Raw genomic sequence first — 25,295 nt, forward strand, 5'->3', positions numbered from 1 at the left:
CAGGATGACACAATGTTTGCTTACCTGCTATACAGAGAGCTCTCCGAGAGCGCATCCATTAATGGTCCAATAATAAACTAAAACAAACAAAAATGTAATTGGCGTTAAGTTACAGCTGCAACTTTGGGAAGTCGGCTTGCCTTAGCTGCATATCGACAGGCCTGCAGACGAGCTGTTCTGAGCAAAGCTGATCTCTTCCGCTGCAGGCTCACTCGGGGCTCATCGTGGAGGGCACCTGAATTCCACTGCCACAACCAAGTAAGTGCAGAACCTTCCCACCTGGTGGAAACTGAGGAAGAGAGATCAGAGAGGGCCAGCGAGGACAAAGGAGCCCGCAGGAGAAATACGCAGAGGAAAATAAGCATAGTGACACGGAAAAACAAAAGAGATACTCAGAGAAAACGTAAGCCCCCGTGTCTGGAACACAAAATGGGAGAAAATTCTATCTTCAAAAATATAAAGGTATTGGGTCCAAAAAGCAAGTGTATAGGAAATACTGGAAAGGCAGGAGAGCGTGGAAAATGATGCATCTCAGAACACGACAGCACGTCATCAGTTAGGAAGGGTTACCGGGTACCTCCGAGGGCAAGCGTCCCCCCCGCCCCCGGTGATCATGTGACTCAGTGGCACTCCAAGACTTAAAACCCCAGCGGTAATTCTCAAGTCCCGGTGTGATTTCTGACATATGCAAGTAGAGACGCTCATGAATCCAGCTCAAAGGCCATGTCTGCTTAAGACAGGTGCTGACAATAGTCACTGGCTCAGAACCGGGGGAGCGGCACCACTGCACAAACAGCAATGATTCAGAGATCCGGGGCCCTGAAAACAGCATCAGTATGCTCATCTATAAAAGCTCACTTGCTCTGAGAGCGCCCTCGTAGAGATTTTTTTGAAGAACATGACGATGCAACAAATGTCTTTACCTCTCATCTTTTTTTTTTTTTTTAAACACAGACCATGTGTTTCGTGTTTTTTGTTTTTTTAAAGATTCCATTTATTTACCTGACAGAGAGAGAGATCACAAGTAGGCAGAGAGACAGGCAGAGAGAGAACTGAGCAGAGAGCCTGACGCGGGGCTCAATCCCAGGACCCTGAGACCACGACCTGAGCTGAAGGCAGAGGCTTTAACCCACTGAGCCACCCAGGCGCCCCCACCTCTCATCTCTTGACAAAGGGAGCAAGGGGGAAGAAAAAGGCTGTCATTACCTCAGAAAACTCTGGTGCAAACGGAAGACTCTTCGTTTCATACAGCTCCAAAAAATGCATGACACCTTCTTTGGTCAGGATTTTATTCTCACTTTCGAACATTCTTTTATAAATGCACATGTGCCAGGAGGGGTGAAAGAGCCAGCACCCTGTGGAGACAGACACGCGACGCTGACACGGATCCACGGAAATCTGAACCCGTCGCTCCTCTGCTTAAAACCCTTGACTGGCTCCTCAGACTCTCGGAAAAAAATCTCAACGAGGCACGAAGCGACCGTGAGAACGAGGCCGGCGCCACCACCCTGGGCCACGCTGGGCCTTTGGGTCCTCGGCCTCGCCGGGCTGTCCCCAGCTCAGGGCTCCCTCACACGCTGCAGTCTCAGCTCCGCGCTCGCTCCTGCGGTGGGCCTGCCCCGACGGCCCCGCTCCCCGTAGACCCACTCCCATCCCTTATTTGGTACCTTCCTCGAACTTATCGTTACTTTTTTTTTTTTTTTTTCATGGAAAAGAGACAAAAATTATGTGAAAAACAGTACGTCTATCTCACCCCTTTATCCCTAGCACTTAGCATATCCTGGACCCTAAGTGAATCTCCATTAAATATATAAATGAGTGGGGGGAAAAAAACCCTAAAGGGAATAAATATGTACCCCAGAGGTATTTTTTTTTTAAACTCTTTTGAAGTATCTTTTAATTCTTCTAGAAAAAAATTACTCAGCATTTTTAACTCATGGTATTCCAGAAACGAACCGGTCCTTTATTTGTCATTCACACCAAGATGTTTGCTTGTTCAATGCTCTGGCGACGGCAGTTTTTCCAAACCTGTCACTGCTATTTGATTTGGTTTGCCAAGAGCCGTGGGCAAAACGTGGTAATAAGAGAATCATTTTACTAGTAAATGCATAAGTGAAGTCACAACAGGATTCAATTAAATTCTAGCCCCAGGGGACGACAGAGTCTATGAAAAATCCCACTGTATCAGAAAACAACTACAGGACTTACTGGGGAAAGCTCAGCTCCTGAGGGGTCAAACTATTAAAGTTGTAATTATCTGGAGTCGGCGCTAAAATCCATTTACCCAGGTTAATTCTCGTGGGTAAACACGATAGTGCAGCAGCTCATCATTCATATGCAAACCAAACACACAAAACTGCATTTAGCTGTTTTGTTGATACAAGCCCAGTCTCGTGAAATAATGGTAGGAAGCTCCAGTTTCTTTCTATTTCTCCCAAGAAGCTCCCAAAACACAGTACTGATTAAAGGCTTAACCACCACACTTAAAATTGTATCTTGGAATCTTCCTAAAAGTCCAAGATCTAGAATAAGGACTGAAATCCCAAAAAAGTAACGAACAATGAAACAGAGATAGAGAATAAGAATGGAGAGCGGTTAATATACAATACCAAAGAGCCATCATGAAAAATGTAGAATATACCATCATCAAAACATTCCTAAAGAGCCCTCAGCTGTGAAGGGTGCACACCAAATGACTTCAGACAACAGGGTCTGCTGTGGGGGTGGGGGTGGGGGTGGGGTTCAGGATCCATGGCGGGCAGAGGGGGTGGGGGAGGTACAGAGGGTCGAGGCACAGGCCGGCCATGGGCTGGTCCCTGCTGGAGCTGGGCGGTGGGGCTCACTTTACTTATTCCCCCACCTTCTGTAAGTGTTTCAAATGCTCTGTGATCAGAAGTTTACAAAATTAACCAGATCGCTAAATTACGGCAAACCGCGCAGTCATTTAAAGATATGTTCTCAAAGCCTACTTCAGGGTACAAGTCAACGCATCTGGACACACCGCTCGATAAGCCAGAACGTTAGGAACCGTCAGTCCTGAAGGCACGTATCTGAAACGTGAACAGCCGTTCTCTTGGTGGCAGCAGAAGCCTATCTCCTGTTACACTTTGAAGGTTTTTCCAGATTCTCTATAATGCGTTAAGAGTTATTTATAAAATCAAGGAGGAAAAAAAGCTATAAACGTTATACAAATCAAAATAGAAGTAACCATTACCGTTTTCCTCTGACACTGCATATTCAAACAGACTGTTTAGCTTTGGTAAAACTGGCTTTATAACGTGGATCTGAAAACAAAAACAAAAAAACATATGAAATAAAAACCTTTAAAAATTAAGATAAACTTCAAAAATTCAGATGAAACTTATTTTCACCTATTGTACAACAGTAGCCCTACTACGCAGAAGGTGCCTGATTCTTCCGGTTTTTATATCCTATGAATTCTGGATACGAGGCTGAGTGTGGCAAACCTAATGTGCAGGGCCTAGGATATGGTGACAGTAACGTCACATTTGTACACCGTTATCATAAAGCGTTATGTCATGTAATCCTCAACTGCCCTGGGAAATAGGTAGGGCTGATAATACCAACAGATGACAAAGAGGGCAAAAAAATATTCTCTCAAGGCACTCAAGAGATGTTCAAGGTCACATGTGTAGAGCAGGGCCAGACTACTGTAGGCAAATGTAGGTAAATTAGAGTTTCTAATAAATTACGGAGTCTTACGTATCTACTGATAAAGGAAAACTGTGAAAGTGTATTTGAATTTGGAAATGCTCTCTTTATTCCTCATGTACATTTAGCAAGAGAGTAATTCTTTCAGTCCACGAGCAAGGCCTGGTGCACACGTGGGGTGACAGCTAACAATGAGTACCGGGACCGCAAGACCCTCAGAGGTCTGCAGCAGACAGAACGGGAGGCCCTGCACCACCCTGGGTCTCCAGGAGTGACTGCCCCAGCGGCAGAGGCATCATCTGGGAACTGGTGAAACACCTGACTTCCAGGCCCCGCCCCCCCAGACCTCCTGAATCAAACTCTGGGGACCAGACCCAGCAATTTGTACTTTAACAAGCCATCTAGGTCGAGAACCACTGTGCTAGCTTAGTCATCTTAAGAGATTGAGTTCAACTTAAAAATTCTACAAAAACTAATTCAAAGTTAACTGAAAATGATTTTTCAGGTTCCCACTTGTAGGACCAGTACACACAGCTCTAAGAACTAAAACAGGAAGGAAGGAGGAAAGAAGGAAGAAAGGCAGGCAGGCCTACAAAATTAAAGGGCAATTATTTACTTAACAATTTACCTCAAATTGCTTTAAGTAACATTTTCCTAAGTCTGTATTTCTTTGAAGATTATTCATAACGTTGAGAAACTAAAAACTAACACTTCAGAAGTAAATGTCAAGGGCAGAACAAGTAAGACTAAAACTCTCCGAGTGACAATTTAAGTCAATTAAAAGTATGCTTTAATTCCTGAGTTAACATTCAGTTTTAAATTACATTTATTCCAGAAAACAAAGTATATTTGTATCTTTTTTTTTTTTTAAAGATTTTATCCATCTACTTGACAGAGAGAAAGATCACAAGTAGGCAGAGAGAGGAAGGGAAGCAGGCTCCCCGCCTAGCAGAGAGCCCGATGTGGGGCTCGATCCCAGGACCCTGGCATCATGACCTGAGCCGAAGGCAGAGGCTTTAGCCCACTGAGCCACCCTGGTGCCCCAAAGTGTATTTGTATCTTATTATGCTTTACCCAAATTGGTCTTTCTGCATTGCCTTTATAGACTGTTTGAAAAAAATTAGAACTCCATCTACACAGGATCTGATAAAATCTGAAAACACTTACCTGATTTCCTTCTAGAGTTTCCATAATTAAAATATAGTTTTCCCAAAATTTTAGCAGCTCATCTTTCTTCTTCTCAGACCACCAAAACAGACTTGGGCCTGATAGGGTTTAAAAAGGAAAATTAGTTCCTTCTTTTTTAGATTTCATAGGTTTCTTAATGACATTTTAAAAATAATGCCACTATTAGCCAATACTGTATCCTCTAATAATGGGGGGCATCCCTGTATCAAAGCCTAGATAGTAGGCTTCGGCTAACAAGAATCTCAAAGGGTTTTTGTTTCTGTTTTTCCTTTAACTAAGATTACTGTTTCAGAGTTCTCAGCAAGGGTCAGGGACTTGAACAGTTAAACCCCACTTTCTCTCCTTAAGAACCTCACGATAATAGTCAAGGATTTTTCAAAGGCAAAAACCCCCAAGAATGGCAAAAACCCAGAAGCCAACACCAGTGAAACTTAGTTGGAAGATCAGAGAAAAACCAAGCACACTCAGGAAAAGTGAATATAAGGTGGCACATGGAAAGCCAAGAAAAAAACCCGATTTACTCAGCCCTCCAGACCGAAGGACCTAAGGAACAAAAGTTACTCCGTAAGTGGAGGGGAAAGCAAGGCTAAACTAAAAAGAATTTTGTTTGGTGTGTTAAGAATCAGATCCTCAGTGCCCTTTCTTGTGCTCCGAGCATGAAAAAGCCTGGAATTTATTCTCTGGAGAAGGTCAAACTGTGGGTCTCTAGACTGAGATGCACTGGACCCTACTAGGGTTGAGAGTAAGTGAACATGTATGCACCTTGGATGCTGAGACCCCCACCCCTTCTACCTGCCCCTTCCACCGCCGGAGCCCCTCAGGTCCCAGGATGCTGGTCGGGCCTTCACTATACAGCAACAGACTGGAAGGTCTCCGTGGAATCTGGCCAGCCCAAGAGGAAAGACGTGAAAATACTACTGTCAGAGATTACCCAATACTGTGGGGCTTGGCCAGATCACCTTGCCGTGAAGTTCACGGTCAGCAAGTACCACTTATGTGTTCAGATTTGGGGTTCCTTATTTTTTTTTTTTATTAAAGATTTATTTATTTGAGAGAAAGAGAAAGAGCTCACGAGCGAGCAGGAGGAGGGGCAGAGGGAGAGGAAGAGAAATCCTCAAGCCAACTCCTGGCCAAGTGTGGAGCCCAAAGCAGGGTCCAAACCTACGACTCTGAGATCATGACCTGAGCAGAAACCAAGAGATGAAGCTCAACCGATTGAGCCACACAGGCCCCCCACTGGTTCCTTATTCTTAAACACAAACAGGTATCTAAGATCACCAGCCATCTGGGGAAAGAGCCACATAAAGATCAAGATCAAAACAAACAGGAAATTTGGAGAGAACAAAAATATGCCAGAGGAAGAAAACCTCATGTTCTCATAAGAACAGGACACGATTGATAAGGGGACATTATAAGAACAAAAAAGATAGCATGAGAATAGAAATTTGAGAGAAAAACCCAGAAACTCAAAGAAAGGACTGGAAATAAAGTTGAGGGAGTCACCCAGGGACTAGAACCAAGAGACAAAATCATAGGAAACAGGACAGAAAAGATGCTTTGATAACCAGTCCAGGAGCTTCAATATCCAACAAGAGAACCGAAAGCAGAAAGGAAGGGAGCAAAGAAAGTAACTCAGGAAAAGTTCTCAGAACTGAAGATCATGATTTCCGGACTGACCAGGTCCACCGAGTGCCCAGGGCAAGGATGGAAACTGACAGGTACCAAAACTGTGAAACTTGAGAATGAAGGCGCCCGGGCCCCACTAACTTCCGTCAGAAGAAATGGAACACGTACACACACACACGATTCGGAACGGTTTCAGACGGCTCGACAGCAACCCCGGAAGCTCGAGCTCCTAAGATAACAGATCGGTGCCTTCGAAATTCTGAATGGAAATGTTTTCTAAACTAGAATTCCACCCCCACCTCCATCGAACCATAAATAAATGTGATGGGAAAACAGAGGCAGTTAGACAAGCTTGGTCTCCGTTTCCACTTAGGATAGACAAAGCTACAGAACATTCCTGCCATACGGACAAAGAGGAAAGGTTGGACACACAGTCCTCAACCCTGACACCTGAGACGACAATGCCTCCAGGGGATCGGAACCGCACAGGGCAGAAGGCCTCTCTCCAAGAACACACGAGACACTCGAACTCAATCTATCTCTGGCCAAGAGCAGGAAGAAGAGGTGGTCACCAAAAATGTTTAAAAAAAAAAAAACAAACAAAAACAAGCAGGGACACCTGGGTGGCGCAGTTGGTTAAGTGTCTGTCTCTTGGTTTCCACTCAGGTCATGATCTCAGGGTCGTGGGATCGAGCCCCACGTGCTCAGTGCAGAGTCTGATTCTCTCCCCCTCCCCCTGCTCACCTCTCTCTCTCTCGATCTAAAATAAAATCTTTTTTTAAAAAAGAAAAAAAGAACCCAATGAAGGTTGAGTTTTTTCCAAGGCGAGGTGTGGGCTAGTTTGACAGCCTAGAACCCCAGGAACCCCAAGGGAGTCCTCGACCTCTCACCAGCTCTCTTCCTTAGGCATCCCCCCAAGTGATCTGAGGAAGACGGCGGGAAAGGCAAGAGACCGGAGCACAGGCGTGCAGGGCCCGAGCAGGTCTGAGAGGACAGCGGGACTAACCGAAACAGGCCAGCCCAGCCCTACACCAGTACAAGGTGGTGGTCAAGTGCTGAAGCCTGTCTGCCCCCAGGACCCTCCTCAAACAGGAGACCAAAGCGGTCTGCCCCTGGAGGAAACCCTGCCACATCCCCACGCCTGTCCCTGTCCCGACACCAGGCAAACACTGGCCGCCCCGGGAGATGGAGAGAAAACCCGTTCGCCCAACCCTGCACCGACGGGAGGAAACCCCTCATGTGCAGAATCCGGGGGGGGGATACGAAGCGGGTCTGCTGCCGTGGGGGAGGGCAGGGAACCAGCGGTCAAGTCCTATCACAGGCAGGAGCAGAATGCAGCCACCACGGGAGAGGGTGAGGGAACACTACACCCTTCACCAAGTAGGACGTGAGGTTATATGCCCCGGAGGAGGGAGCAGAGATGGCAAAAAAGCTGGATGGAAGCCTGAGGTTCGGGCACACGGGGCCTAAGAAGAGGATGGAGCGGAAGAGATGAAAAGTACCACCCCCTGGACCATGTCAAGCCTTGTACCAAGTCACGGACATCAGCCGTCTACCCTTGAGGGAAAGACCCCATCTGTGGTGTTAGCATCAACGGCTTCAGAAGACCAGAACACAAAGGAAAATCTTTTAGGGACTCCCGGCTTCCCCCTAAACACAAGGGAGCACCCCACAACCATGGCAGCAAGACCCCAATCCAGCTTCACCATAGACTCGCGTGACCCAACCCCCAACACTAGTGGCCTCACGGGAGAGGAGGGCGCCCATCCCTAGACATAGAGATCCACGTCACTCCACTGACAAGAGCGACCCCCTTGCCCAGCGATAAAAGAAAAAACAAAACCAAACTCCGAGATGGCTCGAGCAGAGGACTCATACAGGACTACGACTCACACGTTAAGGGATCTAGGGGAGAGGGACAACCTGTGTGAACAGATGGGGATTTTCAGGAAACGGAAATTAAGTGTCAGACGGACATAAAAGAAATAAAAACACATCAGGGGCGCCTGGGTGGCCTGGAAAGTTAAGCATCCGACTCTTGGTTTAGGTTCTGGTCATAATCTCGGGGTCCTGGAATGGAGCCCCATGTCGGGTGGGGGGGGTCCACGCTCAGCAGGGAGTCTGCTTGTCCCTCTCCCAACCCCAGCTCGCATACTCTCTCGCTCTCTAAAATAAATAATCTTTAAAAACATATCAGACATGCTCTGATAAAAATTTTTATCTCTGGATGATGCCTACACCAAAACAAGTAAGAAAACCAAAAAAGATAAAAGTTTGAACTCCAGGAAACGAGAATTCCAAGCCAGGCATCAGGTGAGGGCAGAGCTGAGAACTGGCCGCCACACACCAGGCTGAGCTTATAAGGGGAATCTAGGAGAGACGTCTTCGAGAAAATGATTGGACTTTAAGAAAGATTTAGAGGATGAGCTAACACTTCAAGGCTGAATTCATGATAAATATAGAGAGAACCAAACAAATCTGTAAATGACCTAATTCCAGAAAAAACCTGCAGGAAGGGGAAAAAAATCATAATTTACTACATGGGTCATCTGTGAACATCTTCAGTCATAACTTTGTAAACGCTGAACTTACATTTAACTGAAGTGTAACTGTGGCAAATGATGTTGATTTACCCAGATTATTGGAAGACACGGAGATAAGTCCAAAATAACCAGCTAAAAGAGGTACAAGCAGAGACCACTGCTCATCTTTCAAACTCTGTAGAATGACTCTTTGAAATAAATGACTTCAATTTTGGTCATTTAAAAAGTGTTCTCCGGTGAAAACTCTCCTTGGATGATCACTACTTTGTGGACTACCAAAATATTTACTAATGTTTTAGACAAACATGAAGATCTACTCCCAACTTCAACCAAACAAAAAAACCCTTACCAGTGAGAGGGGGTACAGTTGAACAGGCAGAAATTATCTATGGGGACTTTTTTTTCTTTTCCTTTTTTTACAGATTTTATTTATTTATTTGACAGAGATCACAAGTGGGCAGAGAGAGAGGGGGAAGCAGGATCCCCACTGAGCAGAGAGCCCGATGCGGGGCTCGATCCCAAGACCCTGAGATCATGACCTCAGCCAAAGGCAGAGAGGCTCAACCCACTGAGCCACCCAGGCGCTCCTCTATGGGGACAATTTTGAATCATTCTATCTTGGTCTTGGACAGCTCAGAAAGATGACTGACGGGCACTTTCCCACATTTCAGCGAGCAAACCAATCCACAGTAAGTACCACACTGAAGGGAGTCCTTGGTAGCTGGGCCACTCTTGTCATCAAGGAGTAGGAAGCATCGCCTCAAAAGATTTCTTAAAAATTACTTAAAATCGGACTCACCCTATTAAATCAACGGCAAAAACACCCTCCAAAGGACGGCTTAAGGACCAAACATTTTACAAAGAGAACTACCAAGGGAAAGTTCCGGAGTGTGATGATTCCTAGGGCAGAATTCTACCGTGCACAACCCAACCCGCTGGTCTTTCAACTTGATGGACGCGAGCCCTTCCTCCCTGTGAGCTGGGACCTACCCCGAGATGGCTCAGATTGGGACTGTCAAACCCTGCTCGGACTCAGCCCCGTTCCTCATCATTCCCCGGCTCAGGGCTGCGCCCCGCTCTGGGTCAGAAAGGTGAGGAAGCGCGGACCGCTCGCAGCTGCCGAGAATCGTGTCGCTTGGAGACACCCCCGAGGTGAGGGTCCCAAGGTTTCCAGGCTTTAGGGTTCCCGGACACGCATCGGGCACGGAGGGCGGAGAGCTGGTTTCGGAAGCAGGAGTCCCCCCACCCCCACCCAGGAGGCCGAGGGGGCTGGGACGGAAGCAGGGAGGGCAGTACCGGTTCCTTCCCCGGGGCCACAGGCGCAGGGCGCGCCGCGCTCCGCCGACACCTCCACCGCCCTCTGCAGCAGGTAGCGCGCCCGCTTGCGCGTCAGCGCGTCCGGGGCCCGCGCCAGCCCCGCCTGCACCGTCCTCCAGAAGCGCCCGCAGCGCCGCGCGTCGGGGTCCTCCTCGCCCGCTCGGGGGCCGCGGTCGGCGCCGGGCTCGGGCAGCAGCCTCTCGGCCAGGGCGCTCAGCACCAGCAGCTGCGGCCCGACGCGGCCCGGCCCCGAGGGCGCCCCGGCCGCGACCAGCCCGGCCCAGACGGCCCGCAGCGCCGCCCCGCCGCACTGGCCCAGCGCCGGCAGCAGCCTCCCGGCCGCCAGCGCCGCCGCGTCCTCCGCGGGCCCGGCCTCGTCCCGGTCCCCGTCGGCGCCCAGCGCCAAGGCGACGGCGGCCTGCGCCACCCGCTCCAGGAGCGGCCCGTCCTCGCGGGGCCGCAGGCAGGGCCCGACCGCCGCCAGCACCTCCACCGCCGCCTCCGCGCCGGGCGCCGGCCCCCCGGCCACAAGGTCGCGCAGCGCCTCCTCCGCCAGGGCGGCCGCCAGCTGCGGGCCCCCGGCGAGGCGGGCGCACGAGCGCAAGGCGGCGGTCGCGGCCCTCAGCACGCGCCGGCGGTCCCGGGCCGGCAGGTCAGGGTCCGGGCCGCCCGCCGGGCGCCCGCGCAGGCCCCGCAGCAGCGGCACCAGGTACCCGGCGGCGACCTCGCGCGCCGCCTCCGGGAGCGCGCCCGCACCCGCGCCGCCACCGCGCTCCTCCTCGTCCTCGAGGCGCTGCAGCACGAAGCGCAGCGTCTCCACGCGCTCCGCGGACGCCTCCCCGCGGCACAGCGCCCTGAGCAGGACCCGAGGGTCCCGGCTCTGCGACAGCAGCGTTTCCGCGAGGACCCGCTCCATTTGCCGCGCGCGCCCCGCCGCGGCCACCCGGCGCCTCAATGAGGGGCGGGCGTGCGCGAGTGCGTGCGCGTGCGCGGCCGGCCCGGGCGCCCGCTGGGAGGGGGCTGCGGCCCCGCCCCGGTCCCGCTCCGCGCGCGCCCTGGGCACGTGTCAGTTACACCGCCTGCAGCGGGTCCCCCTCGCCCCACCCTCACTGGTTTTCAGAAGAGAGGTGCCCCTCGTTAAAAGATGCTGTAGTATGTGCTCCAGCTCCACCAGGTCCTAATTGGAGATTGGCCTGCCGGGGCCCTAAATCAAGCAGGTGTTCCTGAGAGCTCAGGCCAGAGGTACACCTGAGGGCAGCTCTCAGCCACTTAGAAGCTCATTTTCCAAAAAGGCACAGGCTGTCACCGCCCCCCCCCCCCCACCACCACCAAAGAGACTGACACAGTGGGTCTGAAATGGATTCCGGACACTTGCAAAACAAAACAAAACAAACAAACAAAAAACCCCGAAAACGTGAGAGTGGTTCAGAGGCCCTGAAAAGTACTTTAGCTATGTGTTAGGGATAGGCAGGGCTGAAAAAAAAAGAGGCCCACCCCGGCCTTTGCAGTCAGTGTCCAAAGCTGACTGTAGCATGCAGATGTTTCTACGCAGTGCTTGTGTTCCCCTGTGCCATCTCAAAAACTGACCATCCATGTATTTTCTGTGTTTGTGACGGCATCTACTGCTACAGACAAAAACAAAGCCTCAGGTTAGCATGTATCTTACTGGTTTGGTTCCCAGGCAAACCGAATCTGTGACATGGGTTTTCTTTGCGTTCTAACCGTAGAGCTCTCTCCCCTAGTGAATGGAGAAAATACTACCCCACCTTCAAAAAGTTTGACATGTCATAAACGTAATTGATAGGGTATAATTTAAAGTTACTTAAAGTTAAGGTTATTTTTACATAAAGTCATTTTATATTTTGGATTTTATGTAACTTAAAGTTATCTAAATTTAAAGTTACTAAACACCATGGATGCAAGATTTTTTCCCATCTTTCTGTCCATTTTCTTCATTGACAGGATGCACAAATGCTTCTATTGTAAACCCACTCAGAGTAAATATCGATTGCCTTCAAGATACATTTCTCATATGCCTAATAAAAATGGACAAACTCTCGGAGCAGACACTTGTCAAATGAAGACACGCAAGTGCAGATCTCTGAAAAGGTGTTCAGTATTCGTTGTTAGAGAAATGCAAATTAAACCATCAAAAAGATACCCCTTCACACCCCTTTGAATAGCTAAAATTTCAAAGATTGAAAAGAGCCATGGACTCACTTTGGGAAGTTGTCTCTAATGACGTTTATACCTCGACCCCTGGATATTTGCTTAAAATAAATGAAAACATATTACGACAGAAATGTTTGTACAGGAATGTTGTTGCCAACATTAGTCATTATAACCAAAAGTTTATCATAACCGAAACGCCCCTTGATGGAGGAACAGATACATTGTGATCTGCTCATAGAATAATGTTTGCTGTTCATCCATAGCAAATTACTAATGCGTGCAAGAACATGGGTAAATCTCAAAAATATTATGTCGAACAAAAGAAGCCAGAGAACAAGGTTTACATACTGCATGATTCCATGTATGTGAAATTCAAAAATAGACACAAGTAATCTTTTGGGTAGAAATGAGAATGGTACTTGCCTACAGGAAGTGGAGATTAAAACAGAACAGGGCACCAGGGAACTTTCTGAGGTAATGGAAATATTTTTCTTGATTAGAGTGTCGGTCACACAGTTTCACACTTGTCAAAACTCCTTGAAATGAATCCTTGAGATCTAGGCATTTCAGTGCATGTAAGCTTTACCTCAGTTTTTAAGAAAAATGACTTATTAGGAACATATTCATGAGTTGGCCTGTGTTTCATGCCCTGTTACCTACAGAATAAAGCCCAGCTCCGGCACGTGCACTGAAGGCTTCTCGGCCTCTGTTGAAAGCCAACCAGCCTCCTAGCGAATTCCCCTACTGTGCCCCATGTTCCAGCCACGCGGAACATGGGCAAGGGGTCTCCTAACTACAGAGCTGCCTTTTCCGTCCTTGATGGTTGAGGATTTCCTTTTCCTGAAGCGCTGTCTTCCTCCAGGTCTCCTTTTCTCATGACGTAGCTTCTTCCTGTTTTCTTCCCTCCACCTCTTTGAAGGAAGACTTCTCTTCCTCCTCCTGACCTGTTTCCACAGTTACATCTTCAGGCCCCTGTTCTTCTCACTTTACAAATTTTACCGGAGTAACTTCATTAAAACTAGAGATTGGGCTACCATTTACGTGCTAATGATCAGAAAAAATCCGTATCTCCTGCCCAGATCTCTCTCCTGAACCCCCAACCTATCTACCCAACTGCCTGCCAGACGTCTCCATTGGCATACCCCTCAGGGCATCAGTCCGACTTTACACTTTTACAAACTTAAGCCATTGCCCTCATTCCCCCAGCATCCTTACTTCTTCCCAAGTATTTCTAAAATTCTAGCGTCCCCCCTCCTTTGTCCCCAACCGATACCTTAGTTTTCGACGCTTCTCTTTTCTTACTAAGATAACAGCAGCAGCCTCCCGCCTAAATCACTCTCCACTCCAATACACACTCCATGCTGCTACCAAGATGCTCTTCCTGAAACCAAACCACTTGTGGCCACAGCCCTCAGAATCATGTTTCACTATTTTAATGTGACACCCAAGATGCCTTGTGAGGTGGCCCCTTCTGACTTCTCCAGCCCCATCTCCCACATGCCCCCATATACACCGGGATTTGGAAGTCCCTAAAACACGCCACGTGCTCTCACTTTGCTCTTTCAGAAGCCTTTCCGTCATCCAGAGAGCCCTTACCTCTACTCCACATGACTAAACACAGTTCCTTTCGGGACACTGTTCAAATGTCACCTCTCCCGACAGTCGTTTCTTAATACCCCACTCCCACCAACAACACCCACCCCCAACTTGGGCAGGTGACCCTCTCCCAAATTGCCAGAGCATCCTCGCATATCACTAACACTGCGTTTGTCATGTCGTGATGTAATTGCAGGTTTATGTTTCTAGCCGCCTCCCCACCGTGAGCGATTTGAGGGCCAGGGGTGGTGGGGAGAAGGTATGAGGTTATTGTCTTTAATCACACTAATCCCAGCACGTGCTCCTCTACCTACTTCACGCTCAAGAAACGCTATCGAAGGGCACGTGGGTGGCTCAGTTAAGGGCCCAACTCCTGATTTCAGCTCAGGTCATGATATCATGGGTCTTGAGATCGAGCCCCGAGTAGGGCTCCATGCTGACCAGAGAGTCTGCTTACAATTCTCTCTCTCCCTCTGCCCCCCCCCAACTCACACGCATGCATACTCGCTCCCTCTCTCTCAAATAAATAAATCCTTAAGAAAAGAGAGAAATGCTTACTGACAGGCTGACCGTCTCTAATTCCTCCATGAAGACCCAAATTACAGGGCATTTCCGATAATCCACTCCAATGCCCCGAATCATAACCAGCTTCTACTTTTGTATTCTCCAAACCTTCCACTGTAGCAATAATAGTGGCTAACAGTTACCCATCATATTTACTATAAAGAAGACGTGGTAATATTTTTCTATATGTATTAATACATTTAACCCTCAAGACAACTCATGAATGATGTGCTATTATTTTTCTCGTTTTATGGAAGAGGAAACCAAGAATGGGGGAGGTTAAGGAATTTGCCCCAAAGTCGCATGACCAAAAAAGCAGCCGAGCTGGCTCAAAGCCACGCGCCCTGCTCTGTGTTACCTCTAAAACATCAAGAGAGAAAAGTACACAATGAACGTGTCAGGTTAACTGTCTCACAGCCCCTGCTAGTGTCTGGAGAAACCGTTCAGTAAACTATTGTGCGAACGGATGAATGCGTTTGTTTCTGCCACAGCCTATGAGCACCTTAAGAACCAGGGTTGTGCTTTAATTCATTTTGTATCCTACACACCAAACAAAGTGCCAGAAACATAGTAACCCTGCAGTGAGTGCTCGAACCTGGATAAGTAAGAATTCAGTATTTTGTGGTGACAGCCGGATAAACCCAATAGTCAGAAAATTCGCAGTGACACAATCACTCTTGAAACATGAGCCTCTGCGAGCTGACGTCCTTGTCGCTTGGATCAACATGTAATAAATCGCTGCTCTGGTAGAGGAGACCCAGAATCTCCAGCTACCTACCCCTCCTCATCCTTGCAAAGGTGAATTGTCGGTTGCGAGTGATAGAATGGGGTTTAGAATCCTTTGTGGTGGTCCCTAATCCTTGCCATTTCCCTGCTCCATCCGTAAGTGAATAGAGTTTATGACTAGCGGTTATCTTAACAGCAAAAGCAGGTGCCAGTGGAGGCAAGTGTCACAGTCTCCCCTGCTTTCTTAGCTACTTTAGCTCAAGGATTCACGTATTCCGCATTCTGTCTTGCATCCTTTACACCCAAAGCTTGCCACCTGCTGTTTCCTCCAGCGATGAACGTGTCTGCTTCTGAGAAAGAGACTGTGCTTTGTCTGGTGGATGCAAGCGTCTGGCGATGGCCACGGGATGTGCTCCCTGCTCACAGCCGAATGGCCCCCTTGCTTACGCTCTCACGAAACGGGCTGCAACACACAAATCATCCAGATTTATGGGCGTTAGTTGCCTACACCATATATTTTAAATCTTCCCATGAGCTCTCTAAAGATGGATATCCTGGATTCCCTTCTAAGCTGAAACAGTGCCCTTATAAATGGGATGGTTTGGCAGTTCCTCTGAGTTTTAATCCCGACTCTTCTCCCGTTTCCAATTTACAATGAATACCGCTTCCTCTTTGGAAGGTAATGAAGAGAGGTGAATGGGGAAGTGCCCGATAGAGAAAGTCATCCAGGTCAATGTTTCCTTAAATGTCTCTTCCTTAGAGGAGTGTTGGTGCGAACTCCCTGTTTGCTGCTGCTGAAGTTCCTGCAGGTACTTAGCTGGGTCTTTCCGGGTGCTTCCTGGACCCAGCGAGCCAGAGCACCCCAATCCTGTGTGTGACGGATAGCCACAGAAAACAGTGAAGGATGAGCAGCCTTCCAGAGATAGGTACACAGGGCTCACAAGGCACTGAAAAAGTCCTTTTTAAATGCCTGTGTCTCGTCTGCACGCGCACTCTGGGATGGATGGGCAGATCTGGTTAGAAGCTGACGTTTCTCCGGTAGAAGACGGTGCCGTTGTCAAGGCGGTGTGCTCTTCCGTCCTTGACGTTTGCTGTTGCAAAGTGGAAGACACGTCTAGAAGGAAAGGAGCCACTACTGGCAAGATGTCAGCTGGAGTCTTCAGCCGTTTACCTCGGAGACTCTAAGAATGGGAGGGAGCTGCTTGACAGGTTCTGTCTGAGATTTTTTGATTTTTGCCTTGTGATGTGTCCCATGAAGGTCCTCAGAGAATCTCCATGGAGAAAATTGCCGTAGCCGGACCAGGAGTAGGGTTATGTGAAGGGGGATATCCAGAAGCCTCGAATTCCCTTTGGGGACCTGTGGCAGATACCATTAGTTGTTTATATAATATCTATCCTCCCTTCTTCCTTGCTCACAAAACCCTGATTTTATTCTGGACGATGGTGTGTTAACCCCCCACCCCCGCCCCCCGAGAATGGCTTATGCTTAGGAAGCCGGCAGGACAATCTTGTTCCCTACTTTCCTTTCCTTAGAGTTAGGGAATGGGGGCTGGCTTGTGTCCCTGTCCTTGACAAAGAGACCCCAGCAGAAGTCCACTAGCTATATGTCTGGGAAAGCATTTGCTTTCTTTGAAGATTATATTTATTTATATGTCAGAGAAAGAGAGAGAGAGAGAGAGCACAAGCAGGGGGAGCGGTAGGCAGAGGGAGAAGCAGACTCCCCACTGGGCAAGGAGCCTGATGAGGGGCTCGATCCCAGGACCCCGGGACCATGACCTGAGCTGAAGGTAGGTGTTTCACCGACTGAGCCACCCAGGAGTCCCAAAGTTTTTGCTTTCTGATAAAAAAAGAAAGACTGTCACTGCCCTAGCCTGCTTCTACTGCTTCTCACCTGAACACGGTGTGCGCCTGGGACCCCTGGAGCCCTGTCGAGCCCATCGGGGAGCACGTGCGAGGTGACAGACCCCGCATTAAAGGTGGCAGGGGAGATAGCATGGGAAGAACCCGGCCTCCTCGGAGCTGCTCAGCCACTGCTGGAAAGTAGCTATTTCGGGACTTATTATTATATGAGAAACATAAGCGCGGTCTGCTTGAGCATCTCTCGTTGAGTTCTCCATCCTTGCAGTCAAATACTCGTACCCGAAGCAGAGCTCCCGCCCGGCTGCACGTTATGTCCTATCGCTGCCTCTATCAGATCCGACCCTCTCCCCCTTTCAGGGCTGAGACTTTCTGACCAGGTGCCACAGTCATTTCGGCCTCGAACCCCACATTCACTGTGCTAAGCCCTGCGACTCATGACCCCACTCAAAAGGAGACGACACGGTCATCCTGGGCATCCACTCTTCCTTGTTCTCGGCTTGTACTCAAGTGCATGGTCCAGGCGAAGTTCGGAGGGGTCTGCCCTGGGCATCCCATGAAGACATGCCTTCCAGCTCTGCCTTTCTCGGAAGTAAGAGCCTCCCTAGTGTGGGCCTCCCCCAGAATCTGTTGGCTTTCAGCTTGGTGCCGAGGAGAATCGCCAGGCGTCTTGGACCCCCAGAGCAGCCTGCTCACACAGGACGCCTGGCCGCACTTTGGAGCAATCAAACCAGAAACTCAGAGCATGGGGCCCAGTGTCCATATTTTTTTCTGGAAAGCTCCACGAGCTGGCTGAGAATGGCTCCCCGATGCACTTCCTACCTCTCATGGTAGATATTCACAGGAAATTAGGGGAGGAAGGGAGACAGAGAAAACTTCACTCTCTGGGGACAAGACATCCTTCGGACACTCAGCAAATCAGCCGATGAGAGACAGACACTGTCTTGCCTCTGCCCCAGGCTGCCTCGCTCATTTGAAGATGCAGAGAGAGAGAAGCATGAAGAACCGAGAGAGAGAGAGAGAGAGAGAGAGAGAGAGAGTGAGTCATGGGCCTCACTGAGGGGAGGGAAGGAGGTGTGATCGTGTTCACAGCAGTCCCCAGGACGGACGCGTTCACTCCCCGTATGCCATGTGTTGTCTCCCCTAAGATCCCAATGGAACACTGAGATGCTATGAGGGCCGTGAAATTTTCCATCAGTTTATCTTTTAAACACAATCTAAGAGCTTTATAAAAAAGAGGGAAAAAAAAACTGTCTTTGCTCCTACCACTAGATCCTTTCCTCTCCATTTTTGGTTTTCTGCAAACAGAAGGCGTTCTACAGAAGCATCCTTCCCTGCTCTCCTGAGTGCCCAGCGCCCCGCTGAGGCCGCGCTCCTCCCCGGGCGGGCATCCCTAGGAGTTCTACAGGCGCAGGGAGCAGGACGAAGCATGCTCACCCCTTTTCCAAGGCAAAAGTCAGAATTCTCAAGCTTGGCTCTTGCTGTCAGCATCTCTCCCTCTGTTGCTGCTGTGCCCTGGGGAGGCGGTGGCAGGGTCTACCGTCACCCGAGGATCCCGTTAAAGGAGGAATTGCAGCACGTCACTGCAGGGAGACTGAGGCAGAGAGAGTTCTGGCCAACGCCAAGGCCAATGCCAACGTGAGCGCGTGGGAGGGGCTTTCACCGCTGCGTCTGCAACACGGAAGGAGATGAAATCCCTGACGGACTGTCTTTATTCTGCTGTCTGGTGATCAGCATCGAAAGGCCGCATTCAGCCGAACTTGGACATAGCAGGCCAATCAAATTCTCCTCAGTAGTAGCTGCTACTAGGAGATTTTTCTCAAAACGCTGGGAATTTCCTTTCCCTGATAGATAAGTAGGTGTCCTTAGAGAGGGTTTGGCATGTGGATTTAAATGCTGATGCCTGGGCTCAGAGCCAGAGGCCATTAAGCAGATACTGCTGATTCCTCATTGGGGGTGGGACAAAGCTTTTAAGGTGAGCTACAGAGACCGTTCTCAAGATTTCAGGCAAGGATATTGTGGTGTGTATTTTTCCTGTTGGGTTGGGGCAGGAGTGGTTTACAGCCCATGAAACAGATGCCAGAGATGTCACTCACCTCCACGGTGCAGCTCCCAGCTTTGGTCCTAGTTCTTGGGCAGGGGGGCAGCTATTTTATTTTTTTCACTGAAATATGTCCTCTGCTGCGTTCTCTTTCTTTGTCAATGTGCACATACAAAATGTGATGGTTAATTTGATGTGTCAGCGTGAAAGTTGTTTTTGGTTGAGATGAATATGACATGGACGAACTTGAAGTAAAGCAGATTGTGGGTGGGCCTCGTCCAATCAGTTGATGGCCTGACTGGAACAAAAAGACGGGCCTCCCTAAGCAGGAAGAAACACTGCAGCAGATGCCTTCAGACCACTCAGCACCACCGGCCCTCTTGTCTCCCACCTGCTGACCCACACTGCAGACTTGGACTTGTCAGCTTCCAGAATCACATTAAAGAACTTAAAAGTCTCTTTCTCTGGGGTTGCCTGGGTGGCTCCGTCAGTTAAGTGTCTGCCTTCAGCTCAGGTCATGATCCTGGGGTCCTGGGATCAAGTCCCACATCGGGCTCCCTGTTTGGCAGGGAAACCGCTTCTCGCTCTGCCCTGCTTGTGCTCGTGCTCTCTCTCTCTCTGTCAAATAAATAAATAAAATCTTTAAAAAATTCCTTTCTCTCTCTATATGCTACATATACCCTGTTGGTTCTGTTTCTCTGGAGACCCCCGACAGATACACAAGAATTCCCAATGACCTAAGTACTTCTGGAAACATCGTTTACTAAATGCCATGCTAACTTAAAAAAAAAAAAAAAAGTATTTGCTGAATGTTTGAATTTCATTTTAAAGATTCTTGTGTTTTTAAGTTGATAATCTCATGTCTTCCTAATGATCGGTAGTTCTATTTTTTAAGTTCCACATTGCTCTCATTGGCTAATAAATACTACAGTGTTTCTGAGTCTGTAAGAAATAGGCGTTATGTAACTTACTTTTCTCAATCAGCCACTCAGTCGAGATAAATTTATCCAGCATCCATCCACTATATACTCCTTTAAACAGTTTATAAAAGTCAGTGTGGCTTCTCTCTCAGGTGTGTCTTTTCTCTGTGCCTCAAAGAGGGGAGTGTTTGTAAGGCAAGGGACAGGTGGAAGGGGACGGGCAGCCACTTAACCCAAGAGTGTATGGGAGAGATGTTAGGAGGGGTGATCTTTTCGGCGTGAAAGGTTGAATTGTTTTTAAGATGCTCTACCCAGAGACCTGACTTTGGAGGCTGTCTTCCTGTTTCTTTCCTCATCCTCAAAATTGAAGACCAGGGGCGCCTGGGTGACTCAGTCATTAAGCATCTGCCTTTGGCTCAGATCATGATCCCAGAGTCCGGGGATCGAGCCCCGCATCGGGCTCTCCGCTCCGCGGGAAGCCTGCTTCTCCCTCTCCCACTGCCCTGTTTGTGCTCCCTCTCCCGCTGTGTCTCTCTCTGTCAAATAAATAAATAAAATGTTAAAAAAAAAAATTGAAGACCACCCTACCCCTCACACACACACGTGCGTGCGCGCACACACACACACACGCGCGCACACACACACACGCACATGCACGCCCGCACACGCACAGAGCATTCCACCCCTTATCCAGCAGCAGATGGTGAGAACAGAAAAAGACTCAATGTTCTAACTTCAGGAGGCCTGATCCAAGAGGAAGAAAACTTTGGGAACAGGTGCAGTGGGGAGGAAAGGAGAGGAGAGGTGTGAGCCAAAGTGGTAAAAAGGACAAAGAAATAGTGGGAACAAAACAATAGTAAGTTGTTCCAGAACGTTCCACCCCATCACGAACACCCAGTTCCTTTTGCGAAGAAGAGCACGGTGCCGGGGTTGCCGGGGGTGGGGGTGGGGGGGGGGTGGAAGACAGTCCTTGAGCTTGTTTGCCGTCAGTGTGAACATCTAGGTATTGGCAAACTAACACTCCATCTAGTCTGCGGGCAATTTCCTCTTATATCGAGAGCTGACATTGTGGAAAAATATTAATGTCCCTGTGAGTAAGCAGGGCCGAAGGCCGAGCACCTGATGACAGTTGTCTGTAAATATTGATCCCCCTTGGTTAGGAATGATGGCAGAGCTCGTTATCACTTGTGACTTTGACCTTTTTTGCATTAGGGGACGACCGAGGGCTGCACGTGACATGAATTACTTTGCCTGGGGTCTTAGCATGTGTCATACCCCTGATGATGGGGCTGGCAGAAAGTCTCCACATCACAAAGGACAATGTGACATCAGGCTTGTTCAACCAGCAAACGTCTGGGTGCCTGCGATGGGCCGCGGGGGCAGTCCGTGTCTCTGTCCTCGTGGTGCTTACAGTCTGAACGATTTTATGAGCGATTAACAATGGGTAGGATAAGTACTATGCAAGGCCAAGCAAAAAGTACACGGAAAGCCCAGAGGCAGAGGCCCCAGCTGGTCTGGGGGGTAGGACTGGCTTCCCTGATAAAGGGTATGTTAGCCGATACTGAAAGAATGAGGGGGATTAGCCAGATAGGAGCTGATGGAAGCTTCCCCCAGGGGAAACTACAGGGAAACCTTGAGACCAGAGAGAGCAGGAGGAAAGACGGAAGAATGAGGGACGCCTGTGTGTAATGAGGCAGGCCAGGAAGGCCAGGCCAGGCCAGGCGGCCCAAAAGGTTGTGCTAAGAATATCAGACTTGATTCTAGGTGGGAAGCCACGGTAGGGCTTTTCGGGGGGAGGAGGGAATGTCGAAAGATTTGCATGTTGCGTGAGTGTGGTGATGCTGTCGAGACAGCAGGACCGCACAGGTGCCGCAGAAATCACGAGCTTGCTAATTCGACATTTAACAGTCAAAGTATTTCTTTTCCTGTTTTAATCGGGGCAAAACCCACAAACATAAAATGGACCACCTTCACCTTCACCTTGCAAAACCAAAACTCTGTCGCCATCGAACAATAACTCACCTTTCAGCCCCCAGCCCCTGGTGGCCACCATTTTACCTTCTGTCTCTCTGAATTTGAAGTCGGAACCTCCTAGGAGTGAAATCATAGAGTGTATGTCCTCGTGACTGGCTTATTTCCCTCTGCAGAATAGTCTCAAGGTCCTTCCAGGTTGTAGCCTGGGTCAGGATTTCCTTCCTCTTTAAGGCTGACTCGTATTCCATTGTATGGATAGACCACATTTATGCGTCCATTCGTCTGTCAACGAACGCTCCGACTGCTCCCTCCCCTTGGCCATTGCGAACAACGCTGTTGTGAACATGGCTATGGGGACAGCTCTTTGAGTCCCTGCTTTTAAGGGACTACATGGCCTCAAATATTCTTTTGAGGATATACCCTCAAAGTCTATTTCTTGAATCCCCTTTCCAGGAAAGACACTACACTAAACACGTGGAGATTTAGACAAATGAATATCCTGCGGCCTTGGCCATCTCCATGCAGACGGGAAATTTTAAAAACAGAACAATCTGATCTAAACGGGCTACAGAAGAGGATTCAGGAGTCTGGTAAGTCAGAAGCACAGCCGCGGGCAAAAATAGATCCATAGGACCCAGATATGGTGATAACCCGGAGAAGAGAAATCCGTGTCTTAAACAGCACGTTTTCAGTGGGGATGGGAAAGAAAAGGCAGTTTTCTTCAGCATGAGTGTCGGTCACGGCCAAAGCCCATTCGCTCTTGTGGATTTCACGGCGGTCGGGTCTCTGAGCCCACATCGCGCCTCTCCCTCGAGGACCATCAGCATTTGCCGGAGGTGGAAAGTCTCCTCCCCGGGGCTCCTTCGATTACAAAGCATCTCCGTCCACTCCAGCCCCTGGTTCCTCGTGAGCGGAAGGCAGCTCGGAGAACCCCGTCGTGGCTCACACACCCTCTCGGGGCTGTTGGGAGCCGCAGCTTTGGAGGACAGATTCCCGGAGCAGGAACTCCCACCGGGCAGCTCCGTCCCGTGAGCTATTTGTCGTGTGCCTTTTAGATTTAGAAACAGGCAGCATTCTGCAAAAACTCATTTTTTCTGCTTCCCTCAGGCAGAAAATTTCAATCCCCAACCTTCACGCTAAATGACACAATGTTTGAGAATGCCGCTTACTTTCTTTCCTCCTTGTAACCTGGCCGTTCAGAGCTCTAAGTGTGCGAGACGCTCCGAATTTCACAGTCCCAACTCAAGCAGCGGGCACATGACAATAAATGGGGTCCCTAACTGTGTTAAGGCCATGATGTCATTCCTGAGGGGGGGGTGGTTCATACAATTTCTGTGCAGTCATTGAAAGACAAAAACCTCAACTCCCACCCCCCCGAAAGTTGTACCCAAAGCTTGAACATGAATGTCCTCTGAGCGGTCCTCAGATCCTGGGCTCATCTGAAAATATTTGTTTGTTTGTTTGTTTGTTTAGAGAGAAAGAGAGAGAACACAGAGGCAGAGGGACAAAAGCAGACTCCCTGCTGAGCAGAGACCCCCCCCCCCCCGGCCCATGTGGGACTCAATCCCAGGACCCCAAGAGATCATGACCCGAGCCGAAGGCAGACATTTAACCGACTGAGCCCCCCAGGTGCCCTAATATTTATTTATTTTAAAGGAATTCTTTGGGAATGTGAGAAATCTAGGTAAAAAATTCTACCTTAATATCTTGTTCACTTGGTACCATTAGGACTCTCAAGAAACCGAGCCCTGTGAAAACAGAAACATCGATGTTTCCTTTGCTTATTCTTTGTGGCTCGGACACCAAAGAGTCAGAGAGCTGACAAAGGCCCGGACCCGGCTGCTTGCAGAAGTACTGGAGAAACACCCACAGGTATAGGACGTGGGGTTGACTCCATGCTGAGCTGAGAATGTGACATAATCTTATCCCTCCAACTTTTTGTTTTGAAAATTGTCAAGTCTACAGAAGAGTTAAATGAGTAGTATGACATTCTAGTGTATGATGTGGCTTTCCCTTAGCTGTTAATATTTTACCATAACTTCTTCCGTTTCCTCTCTGTCCTCCCCTCCATACACCTTATATATGTGTAAGCATGTACACACACACGTGTATCTATCTATACATATATGCGGAAACATTTGAAAGTAAATTGTAGGTGTCATAACACCCCCCCTAAATGTTTCAGTATGCATCTTCTGAGAACAAAACCATCATCCTTCATAATTCCAATGCTATTATCACAGCCAAGCATAATCACATTGACATGTTAAAGGAAAATTTTCAAAAAGGTAAAATTATGACGCTCAGGGGCGCCTGGGTGGCTCAGTGGGTTAAAGCCTCTGCCTTCAGCTCAGGTCATGGTCTCAGGGTCCTGGGATCGAGCCCCGCATCCGGCTCTCTGCGCAGTAGGGGGCCTGCTTCCTCCTCTCTCTCTCTGCCCGCCTCTCTGTCTACTTGTGATCTCTGTCTGTCAAATAGATAAATGAAATCTTAAAAAAAATTATGACGCTCATTCAGATATAAAATGGCCATGTGTTAAAGATTTTATTTAACTCATGATTAATGAGGGCACTGCAAGATGTCACCACCAGATCAAAAGAGAATCGAAAGAACCACCACTTTTATAGGTGAGGGATGTTGAAGGGAATGAGCAAGGGGAGGCAGAACTGGCTTGTTTGTGTCCAAAAGCAAAGATTATTTTGCATTGCTACCTATTATCTACGACTTACTGAGTTGTTAAATAGCTCAAGAACAAGGAAAGAGGCAGAGCCCCTACAGAATCAGAATTAGATAGCCCCGAGGGATGTGTTCTAGACCAGGCATTGGTAGGTGTTTTCTATAAAGGGCCAGATAGTCAATATTTTTGGTTTTTGCAAGCCATATGGTATTTGAACATGAAAGTAACCATAGACAATTTGTGAAGGAAGAGCATAGCCTTGTGCCAATAAAACCTCATTTATAAACATGGGTGGCAGTCCCTATCTGGCCCCCTAGCTTTAGTTTGCTGGCTCTGCTCTAAAGAATGCATAATTTTCCATCGATATACAAATTTTCTCCAATAGATATAAAACTAAGATGCTATCATGAGTTGAACTGTGT

At 48.7% G+C, this 25,295-nt stretch overlaps 1 protein-coding gene across 3 annotated transcripts in view; it reads right to left on the reverse strand.

Annotated features, from left to right (window-relative positions):
- The window catches only part of TARBP1 (tRNA guanosine 2 -O-methyltransferase TARBP1), a gene marked incomplete at its 5' end in the record, with an annotated part of 84,400 nt that extends 73,138 nt beyond the window's left edge, over positions 1-11,262 (reverse strand). For all 3 annotated transcript variants that reach the window (XR_013967917.1, XM_080822828.1, XM_080822827.1), the window contains 5 exons: positions 25-77; positions 1,207-1,355; positions 3,215-3,284; positions 4,840-4,937; positions 10,326-11,262. Coding sequence is in view for 2 of the 3 variants with exons in the window: in XM_080822828.1 (XP_080678954.1) it covers positions 25-77; positions 1,207-1,355; positions 3,215-3,284; positions 4,840-4,937; positions 10,326-11,262 (1,307 nt within the window). The remainder of the gene's footprint in view (positions 1-24; positions 78-1,206; positions 1,356-3,214; positions 3,285-4,839; positions 4,938-10,325) is intronic.
- Between the last annotated feature and the right edge of the window lie 14,033 nt (positions 11,263-25,295).

The sequence above is a fragment of the Martes martes genome, assembly GCF_963455335.1.
Source record: "Martes martes genome assembly, chromosome: 14".
Classification (NCBI taxonomy): Eukaryota; Metazoa; Chordata; class Mammalia; order Carnivora; family Mustelidae; genus Martes; species Martes martes.